This window comes from Molothrus aeneus, chromosome 6 (assembly GCF_037042795.1).
Source record: "Molothrus aeneus isolate 106 chromosome 6, BPBGC_Maene_1.0, whole genome shotgun sequence".
In the NCBI taxonomy this organism is placed as follows: Eukaryota; Metazoa; Chordata; class Aves; order Passeriformes; family Icteridae; genus Molothrus; species Molothrus aeneus.
In genome coordinates, this window is record NC_089651.1 from 7,824,958 (window position 1) to 7,835,698 (window position 10,741).

The window sequence follows — 10,741 nt, forward strand, 5'->3', positions numbered from 1 at the left end:
CACTGCTGATCCTTTATGGTAGGGAGCTGGGCCATCTGGAAAAGAGAGGCAGGAGAAAAGAACAAGAGGAAAAATTGGTAACAACAGAGGTGCAGCAAAGCAAGGGATACAGCCAGCACAAAAAATCTTGCCCTTGAGAAAAGCTGGGAGTGAACAGCAAAGGTTTGATAGGAAATGGACTTGGAGCAGGGGTGAAGATGCATCTTTGTGTCATGGGAAACATGAGTTTGGTCATTTTCTTCAGACCTTCTTCATCAGGTCTATCAAAGATATCTGAAGCAGGCAGTAGTCATTAACTTGACAACAGCAATTTTAGGGGAGAGAAAGCTGAGAATGGATCATGGTTTTGCTACAAGTTGAGGTCAAGTAAATCTGAAAGTGGTCAAAAGAAATGTTTTTCATTGTTTATTTAGAAATTACACCTGAAGGAAACAGTGTGTCTCAACCTTCAGCTGTATGTGATATTTTCTTGCTGACACTTTCCTTCCCTTGCATTTTGTTCCTGGAGCTGGAGAGCTTGGGAGGGCTCCTGTATCCCCCTTTCCTGGCCAGTCATCTCCCACCTCCAGGGGAAAGTGCAACTGGGAATTGAGACAGGGAGCTGGCAGACCCAGGAGCGTCCCCAAAACAGCCCTGATGCCCAGGAGGCAAAACTTAATTTTCTTCCCTGATAGGACCAGCTTTCAGAAGGCACCTTGGATCCTGCAGCAGTTTGGGCCCTGTGTGGCTGGCAGGACAGTGAACAAAGAGAAAACCTGGATTCTTCTGCTTCCTTTTCAGTGTCTCTGTTTCCTCTTTGCACAGTGGCTCCTGACATGAGGCTGCCTGGTTAACTCCATGAAGATCCCATCACTATTTTTTTGCTGTTTTGTTTTAAAGCAGGAAAATTTGGGAACCATGAGTCATGGTTTTCCCTGCTCTTCTTTAAACCTAGATCTATTCTGTGTGCACCATTATTTAATGTACATCATTTAAAGGGCTTTTTACATTATTTTAGTACAAAAAAGAATGGAGATCAAGGAACTTTGACTTTCTTATTGAAACATACTTTCCTCCTTTGTTAGAATATTACAGAAAAGATAGGAGGGTGGAAGGAATGGAACACATTATTTGGCATAAAAACACCTTTCTGATTTTATCTTTACGGAGAAGTAAGCAGTGCTAAACCCAGGCTTGGTCACCTCATTCTGTGAACTCATCTTACTTCTCTCTCTCACAGATTTCACCTCCTGCTGAAAGGAAGATTTTTCCCTACCTAGTTTTAAATGAGCACATTTAAATGGGTCTATTCAAAAGCAGCCCACAAGAAGACCTTTTTTCTCAATATGGCCAGGAATGGGATTCACACCTGTCTGTTTCTATGAAATGTCAGATTTAAATTAAAAATCTTTTGTTAAATTCAGATAGAACATTTATTTCAGTGCAGTCTTTCTTTTTTCCAGCTCTCCACTATTAGGGCCTAACTCTTGGAAGAGCACAAGGTCAAACCCCACTGAAATGACCTTTATTTGTGCCTGTTAAGCACATCTCAGTCTTTGTACTACTCTGTCATCTCCTGGATACCAAGAAAAGTATTTAAAGCTTAAAATTGCTCAAAGATTGAATCTGTGATGGGGACTCCCCTCAGCTTTGCAGAAAAAGAATCACAGCAGAAAAAAATCATGGAAGCATGGAATGGTTTGGGTTGGAAGGGACCTTAAATCTCATCCCATTCCACGGCCTATCATGGGCAGGGACACCTTCCACCATGCCAGGTTGCTCAGAGCCCTGTCCAGCCTGGCCTTGGACACTTCCAGGGATGGGACATCCACAGCTTCTCTGGTTGACCTGTGCCAGGGCCTCACCGCCCTCACAGGGAACAATTCCTTCCCAATATCCAAGCCAAACCTACTCTCTTTCACAACCCATTTGAGTCCTGTTCTAAGCGAGGATCCATCTGTTGGTAAAGTGATTTATACTGCCAAAGCCTAACCAATGCAAATGCCACTTTACCACCATTCATTTATTTAAATGACAAGGTGAGGCATCTCAGAGTTTTAGTTTAACAAAATCAAGGATTATCTGGTAATGTGAAGGTCTGTTGAAGTGTTTGAAGTAGACGACAATCTTACTTTTCTTGGACAGTCCTGGAAAAAGTATAATTGATAATAGGTGGTCATAAAATAAAAATAAATATATGAAAATTAAAAGAAACAAACCACCAGTTTTCTAACTCCTGTATTATGTAAAAATAAGAATGTAGTCTCTCATGGCCAGAAGAGCCATGAAAGCACTATACCTTCTCTGTGGACATAAAGTTGGTAAGTGTTAAATATGATCTGTGAGGGCAACACTGAGATAATAGCCTATGGCAGGTTAGAATGAAAATACTTTTGAAATGAATATTGAATGATTTTTTTTTTTTAAGAAAAGAAAACACGAAAGTCGTTGCAAAATTATTACACCCAGCTGATTTACCTTTGAATGTGCCTCAGCTTACCTCCCATCTCCTTCCCCACAGGTAACAAACCTACAACAGCTACAAGCGAGCGATGTGGGTTTTGGTTCTACCACAGAGCGTATAAAACCTGTCACTGTTCATGCCCCCGGTACAATCACAGCTGTGAGTTCTTTTGGTAGCTCTTTGAAGGCTCTCAGTCCCTGCCAGCCCATCAGTGCCCTCTCCTCCTGCGCTGGTTCCTGCTGGGCGCCCTCAGGAGACCCTCCCGGAATTTAGCGCTGCTGTGGAACAACCGGACCATCTCGTGGTCCTTGTTATCCAGCACTCGGGGCAGAAAGAGAGAGGATTTCTGTGTCCTGCGGGTCTTAAAGCCCCTGCGGGGTCGTCCCTTGCCGTTGATGGAGAGGTACCAGAGTCTCTCGGCGCTGGCTCTGCGCCTGCTGCCCGCCCTGCCGGGCACAGTCCGGTACAGCCGCGAGGCGTAGGTGTTGTAGCCCAGCTCGTGGATCCGCTCCACGAACTCGCACTCGGCGTTGTAGCTCTCCTGGGGAGGAAACATGGGAGGAAAAATATAAATATAGCGGATATTTTCACCCCTGAGGAAGGGGAGAGAAGGATGCACCTGACTACATCTTGTCAGAAGGCTGACTAATTGCTTTATTATACTATTATATCATATATATTATATTATATTATATTATATTATATTATATTATATTATATTATATTATATTATATTATATTATATTATATTATATTATATTATATTATATTATATTATATTAATTTATTATACTATTCATCCCTGGCGAAGGGGAGAGAATGATGAGGAGGACTCCATCTTATCAGAAGGCTAATTAATTATTTTATTATATTATTATTATATATTATATTATTATAATATATATATTTATATATACATATATATATTTTTATATATATTTACTTATTTATTTATTATACTATTTATCCCCGATGAAGGGAGAGGATGATGAGGAGGACTCCATCTTATCAGATGGCTAATTAATTACTTTATTATACTTATATTATATTATTATCTATTATACTATTTATCCCCGACAAAGGGGAGAGAATGATGAGGAGAACTCCATCTTATCAGAAGGCTAATTAATTACTTTATTATACTATTAATATATTAAATATTATATATTATGACATATTATATGATGATATTATATATAATATATATTTATTATACTATTATATATATTATTATATTATATTAATTCTATATATTTTATATATATATTTTTATTATACTATATTATATTATAGAGCATGATGAGGACTCCATCTTATCAGAAAGCTAATTAATTACTTCATTATAATAATATAATGTAACATAATGTAATATAATTTAATGTAATATAAGTATTATATTATATTATATTATATTATATTATATTATATTATATTATATTATATTATATTATATTATATTATATTATATTATATTATATTATATTATTCTATACTATATTACACTATATTACATTACATCAAAACTGAATCTGCCAAGCACTCCACTGCACCCAATCTTGTGACTGTCCCCCAACAATCCCGACACACACACACACACACACACACACACACACACTCTTGGCCCTGACAGGCCAAGGAAACAAAACCCCATCACTCTGGGTAAACAATCTCCATGTTACATTCTGCTTTTGCACAGACACAGGCACAGCAAATGAGATAAGAATTGTTTTTCCTTTCTCTGAGGTTCGGAGAATGTAAAACCCAGAAATATTCTTGGGAAGAATTGTGCCTTGCTTTTCTCTGGGAAGAGAAATGTGGCGACAACAAAATCTTAAGCCAGACTCTCCTCAGTTTTAGGACAAGGACAGCAACACACTTGGTAAGAAAAGCCCAGAAGGCAGGAGGGAAGCACTGAGCCTGAACAAGGTGCTGCCTGTCAGCAGTGTGAGCACACTCTGTGCACCACAGACCCTAGGGAGCAGCCCCAAAACCAAACTGAAAACAAAGAGGTGGCATGTGAATAGGAGTGAATAACTCTACTGATTGTTCAGATGTAATTTTTTTTTTTGTGCTTATGAATTTAATGCAGCTGTGAAACTGGACAGATTATTTAATTGCTGCCTATCAACCTCTGCCATCTATTGAAAAGGTAAAATTCTACAGTGTAATGTAAAATGTGTCTCTTCAATTTGTGTTTTAGTCATTAGGTACACTTGCAGTCTGTTACAGCCAGTTCAGACTGGATATTTGAGCAGTAAAACATACCTTTATGGAGCTTCTTGAAATGCATGAAATTTATGAAATTGAAAGCACACTCTGCCTACCAGTGTGCTCCTCCAAAATGCCAGGCTGCTCCTTTATCACAAACTGTAAGGCACAATATGCACCCGTCCCAGTTGCTCACATTTCACAGGATCTGTCCAAAATTGCCCCTTTTCCCCTGCTCCTTGACTGAGAGACCTCTCTGCAAAAGCCTGGCACGAGGAACTCCTTCCCCCTCCCTGGGAGCAGGAGAACCAGCACAGACAAAGGACCTCCCACACTGCCCATCTTTCCTTAGCTCCAAACCCATCCTTGCTCCACTTGTGGGATGAAGATTTTAGCATCTAAAATGTGTGAAGCACAGAGGCAGAAGGGAACCACTACCGTGGGGTTTTATTTTCCCTTCTCTGGAGGGTGTGGAAAGGGCACAGGTAACCAGAAGAGCCCTAGACCCCATGAGCAGCTTGTCTTTAGTGCTGCTCATTCCCCAGAAACACTGATGGGGGTTTAAGAAGGTTTTAAAAGACTCCACATGTCCTGGATTCCCAGCTGTGCAACGGAAGCGCCCTCCCTTGCAAGGACAAGGCTTTCAGATGCTGTGGGGCTGGAGCCCACACAGCCACCAGATGTAGGTGGGTTTGTCCTGCTGCCTGCCTCCCTTCTGGCTGGGGAGGCTTTATCACACAGGATAGATCCAGAGGATTGTCACAATCTGCCAAGGGCACAAAGGGATTCTGCAGGCTCAACAGACCCATCTTGTTGACATGGGGAAATGGATGAAGTGAGGGGTAATGGAGTTATTCCAATACCATTTCATAAAATGCTCCCTGGATAATTATCCCTGAATTAGTCAGGTTTTTTAAACAGGGACCTTTCACAGGGTCTTGGGCTAGTGATAGCAGTGAAGTTGTTGGACAGGCAAGCAAAGACAGGAAGTTTCTCCTGAGCTGAGCCCTCACCCCTTCCTGCTTCTGTGAAAAAAGCTGGAGTGGAGCAGCATTCCCTGGATTGTCCCTCCAGCTCTGAAACACAAGCCTGAACCAGTCTCTCTCAAACTTGAGCTGGAAGGGGACAAATTCTCTTTTCAAGTCATACAGAAACCTTCCATGGCTGATGTTCTTTGGCACGTGACAGATGAACAAACCAGAGAATGAGCAATCAGGAGATGGCCTGATGCTCCTACCACCAGAAAGAGAAGTCCAGGAGAAAAGGAGTCTCAGAGCTGTCCTCCTCCTGGCTTTTCTGCACTTTAGGAGAGGATCTTTTTGCTCAGAATTTGTTTAGTCTTATTTTAATTCAGTGTAAACAATCTGTAGGGGAAAATCCCTATTTTGAAGAAGGAAGAGAGAAAGATGAGAAAGAACTTGAAAAAAATCATCCTTCCAAATAATTTCTTCGGGGCAGATGCTGGTTCTGAACTGATGGAGGAGGTCCATTGAAAAATATACCCATTTCAATCAGAATATTAACCAGAAGCATACAACTGGACAGGCTTAACTTTGGCAAGCAGAGCTACCATGCCCTCATTCCTCTTCAGCTCCATTTTCCTTGGCCAAAATCGTTTGCAGTGTGGTTCTCTGCAGTAGCAAAGAACATCCATCTTTACACACACCCCCCTTAATCAGAGAGCATCACATGAGGCACATTAAAGAAACTGGGTGGTAAACACTGCCAGAACATTCCTGAAAAGCTGGAGCTAAAGGTGTCAACCTGGGGAGGGACAGAGTTGATTGTGTCACCTAGGCTGGTCCTCATGGGAAAAGATCACATCCCTCAAAGGTATGTCCTGCTGCCCAAATCAACAGAATTACATCTAATGACTTCTAGGAGGGAGCAAATTTCACCTCAGCCATATTTCCCCTCTTCAAACCTGCTTCCACACCCCAGGATTCATGGGGAAACTGCACAGTTTGGGCTGTCCTGCAGTGAGACATCACAAGATTGCTGGGATGTAATCAAAGACAGTGGAAGAAATTCAGGCATGGAGATAATGTGTGTGGTACACGCTGACAAACGTGCCCTGCTATGTCCCTGAGTGTGAAGAAGCCTAAGCTGAAGTATTTTATTCACTCAGGGGAAATATTGTCTGGGCTGAGGAGGCAAGGCTCCCACTTATATCAGCACACCCCGGATTTTATCTCACAGATTAAGGGAAAAAAAAAATTAGGTCAAAGGAGTAAAATAAGGTGTTTATTTTCACCTTTATCTTCTCACACCTTCTCCTTTTTGCTTTCCTTGCACAGCCCTGCCTTTTAGTACTGCAAATTCTTCCACTGCCCAGCCATAAGCTCTGTGCAAGGAAACTCCCATCAGGAGGCTGCTTTCCTGCAGCACCAATGATGCTCAGTTTCTTGTGGACACTCTTTACCTGACACGTCCCTGCAGGCACCCAAGATCCATATAAAACATGGACAATTCTGACATTCCACATACCTGTGGCTGTCCAGGCAGTAAGAAGGTAAGGACAGAGCTTTTCCCCCACCTTTAAGAATACACTCACTGGTTGCCTGTAAGAATTCCAGGCAAAAACCTCTTGTAGCTTTACTCTTCTCCAGAAATGTGGATTTATAAGAAATCAGTGCTCCCCACTAGACCTGTTCCCCCCACAGGAAATGACAGGCACGTGCCAGGCTTCAGTAAAACTTACTGATGCATAAAGTCTGCCCCTCTTGTTCATGGCCAGGTATCTGCCAGAGAACAGGCCCTTGATGGCAACGATTCCAACATCCACAGCAGTTATCTCCAGGATACCTCGAAACAGAATTAGGAGATGAGTTATTGCTCAGGTGTAACTTTCTGAGATACATTTGCATGGCTGCTTACCTGAGGAGTGTGATCTCACAGCTACCACTTGCTCACATAAGAATCAGGGCAATCATGTGGATGAAATTATTATTATTTGACATTATTATTATTAACAATACAAAGCAAGGATGATGCAGGAACTGTTTGAGACAAGGTGGACAAGAAACCCCGAGATGTCTGATTGAGATTGAACCCCTTCAAAAATGAAAAAGATCTGACACTGAACTAGAGGTTCACTTAATTCTTTATGTGCATAAAAAACTTTAAATCTTTTTTAACGCTTAGGAACACAAGAGCTCTTGACTTATTGAAGCCAGTCACAAAGCTGCCCATTCCAGGACAAAGCCCTTGCTGAGGTCTCCAGAGGGTGAACCAGAGCAAGGCTGCTTCATTTTAGAGCCATGAACATAATCATGAAAGGGACTTGAGATTTAGGAACCAGAGCAAGGCTACTTCATTTTAGAGCCATGAACATAATCATGAAAGGGACTTGAGGTTTAGGAAGCCGATGCTGCCCTCCAGACAAGGACTGTATGACTGTCTGAGACAAGTTAAAAGGGAGGACGTTTTCAGGCCATCCAAGACGGGCTCCTGCAACAGCAGAAGTGTCACAGGCCAGGCTGGTGCAACACCTGCCCAAATGTCCAGCCAAAGGTGCCAGGACACCCATGGAGGCACAGATGACTCAGAGGATGCTGGTGTATGTGCATGGCTCTCCATCGGGCTCGCTCAGACCCTGCTCTCAGCTCTCCAGCCACATCCTGATGGCTCTGTACTTTCTATGAGTGCTTGAAAGCCAGAGGTGACCCTGGCACCCCAACCCCCTGCTGCCTTTTGGAAAGGCTGAAGGCAGAGCTGTGTTCCAAGTTCCCTGTGCAGAGCTGGATTGCTGGGAGCTCTGGGACAGCTGGGCTGGGTTTGGCACAGCTGGTTTGAATCAGGCACCGGTTGGCTGCTGAAGGATGCCTCCTCCGGGCTGTGACAGCGAGGGGGGACTTCTCTAGGAAATAGTGGTTTTCCTTTATGGACTTCAGACGCATCCCTGAGGTCTCCCTATCTCTGTGTGCCATCACCAGGCGGGATTTGCGCATCCTGGGGTGGCGGGGCCCAGGCCGGGTGCGGGGGCGCCGGGGGCTCCCCCGGTGCTGAGCCCCGCTCTCCTCCCTCCTGCCGCCCTCGCACAAACCCCCTCACTCCCGACAGATCCGCTTTCATCCTAATCACCGCCGCTGCCCGGCACATGTCACAGGGATAGATGTGACAGCCCCCGCGGGAGCCAAGCTGGGACGGGACGGGACGGGGACCCCCGGGCAGCTCCAGAGGGCTCCGGGAGATGCCGGGCTCAGGCAGGGCTGGCGTGGCGAGCCCCAGTGACGGCTCGGCCGGGCTGCGCAGGGCAGGGTCCCCGTCGGGGAAATTTGTGGTTTGGGGGTCTCCTCCTGCACCGGGGGCATCGCCACCCTGGGCCGGCCGTCGGGTCCCCGCACCCTGCAGGGCGTTCCCCGCCCGGTTCGAGGGCCGGGGACGCTGCCAGCCCCGGGACAGGGGAGCTCCGCGTCCGAAGGAGCCAGCGGGGCAGCTCCTGGGACAGCGAGGCAAAGGAGGGGAGGGGAGGGGGCCAAACCCTCGACCCCGGCGTCCCCGCCGAGGAGGCAATTGTAATTTTGTACAATTAACCCCGGGCAGCGCGGGGCAGGAGCAGCTTCGCCACCGCCCCGTCCGTGCCGTCCAGCGGCCGGGGCAGAGCCGCTGATGCGGGCGAGGGATCCCCATTCCCCATACCCGGCCGGGGGCAGCGCTGCGGGGCGAGGCGAGCGCGGTACTCACTGAAGGCGCTGTTCTTCTCCAGGGTGCCGTTGATCCTGCCGCCGGGGTGGATCTGCAGGTGGTACTTGGTGGCACAGTAGAGCTTCCTGCGGCGGGGCGCTCCCCCGAGGTGCTCGTAGACGCCGCCGCGTCCCCCCGCATCCCGGCGCGGCCGGGGGGCGGCTCCGGAGGGCTCGGGCACGGCCGCGGCCCGCCCCGGGGAGCGCGGCTCCTGCAGCAGGGTGAGGAACAGGATCCAGATTATAACCATCGTGGCATGGTGGCCGCAGCGCTCGGTCTGCCGGGGAGAGCGGGGCTCGCAGCGAGCGGCACCAGGGCTCCCATTAAAGCCGTCTTGCTAGCAGCGCTCCGGAGATGCCGAGCGCACGCTGCTCCGAGCCGCGCAGCATCGGCGAGGTTTTATCAGCCTCGATCCGGCCCTTTTATCTGTCTCAGATTTACTTAAATCAATAGACATCGGCGAAGGCCACCGAAGAGTCCCAGCTGTTTGTGTTACACGCAGCTGCCGTGATCAGCCTTCTCCTTGGATTTCCAGATAGACAGACGGCATGCGTGAGACAGAGAGGCAAGGAGGGAGAGAGAGAGAGGGAGAGGGAGGGAGAGAGGGAGGGAGGGAGCCGCTGAATTTCGGCAGGAGACTGCGGGGAAAACAGTTGATCGACGGAGCATAGAAATAAAAGGAGCTTCCTGCAACAATAGCCTGATCTGCGACCAATTGATACAGAGCAGAGGAGGCAAAAGGTATCAGTCTCGTGTGAACTCCCAGAGTGCAGCGTGGATAAAATTACACAGCATCTCTCTCTCTCTCTCTCACACCGCACACCCCCGCACGGGGGCCGCCCGCCCCGCGGACCCTCCGCCGAGCCGAGGATGGGGATGGACGGGGGGGATGACGATGCTCCAAGGCAGCATCCTCGGGAGGAGGCTTTGGGGAGTGTTAAAGGAAGAGGAGTGAGGGAGGGGGTGCGGGTCCCGGCTCCCCGGGAGGCGCTGGGGGCAGAAACCCCCCCGGATTCGCTCTGCGTGTGCGGGTCCCCTGCTCTGCCCCCGGTGAGCAGCACAAATAGCCATTCCTAAATCATTCAGCTCACGCTTAGGACTATTAGGCGTTGTTTAGACAGAGCTTTCACGATTTAATCATTCCCAAATTAACTTAGGCAAAGTAAGGCCCGGCGAGTGTTCTGATGTACATCCCTGAGTGCATTTGCAAGAAGTCGCAGCTAATCCTTTTCCTTGACTCCTGGAAAGTGCCTGGAAAGTCTCATTAGCTGGCGCGGAGCTGCCCTCGCTACCCTGTCGCTTCACACCACTGCCTACGCTTTCAAAAGAGGATGGAGCTACCTATAAATAAATATAAAAGAAGGCAAAAGGTTCAACAGCTCCGTGAATTACGCTGTCCCTGCG

The 10,741-nt window shown here is 46.9% G+C and overlaps 1 protein-coding gene across 1 annotated transcript; it reads right to left on the reverse strand.

Annotated features, from left to right (window-relative positions):
• Positions 1–2,651: 2,651 nt before the first annotated feature.
• FGF3 (fibroblast growth factor 3) lies at positions 2,652–9,587 on the reverse strand. The gene is made up of 3 exons (XM_066552758.1): positions 9,338–9,587; positions 7,353–7,456; positions 2,652–2,984 (listed from the first exon to the last, which is right to left on the reverse strand). Exons 1-3 carry the CDS (start codon positions 9,585–9,587, stop codon positions 2,652–2,654), a joined length of 687 nt encoding a protein of 228 aa, XP_066408855.1.
• Positions 9,588–10,741: the final 1,154 nt, after the last annotated feature.

Excerpts from the sequence above, each read along its gene's own strand:
- FGF3 (XM_066552758.1), bottom strand. The coding sequence starts at position 9,587 with ATGGTTATAATCTGGATCCTGTTCCTCACCCTGCTGCAGGAGCCGCGC. Across the intron at positions 7,457-9,337 it reads GGAGAAGAACAGCGCCTTCA|GTATCCTGGAGATAACTGCT; the intron begins GTGAGTACCGCG and ends TTCTGTTTCGAG. Across the intron at positions 2,985-7,352 it reads GGGGCAGACTTTATGCATCA|GAGAGCTACAACGCCGAGTG; the intron begins GTAAGTTTTACT and ends TTTCCTCCCCAG.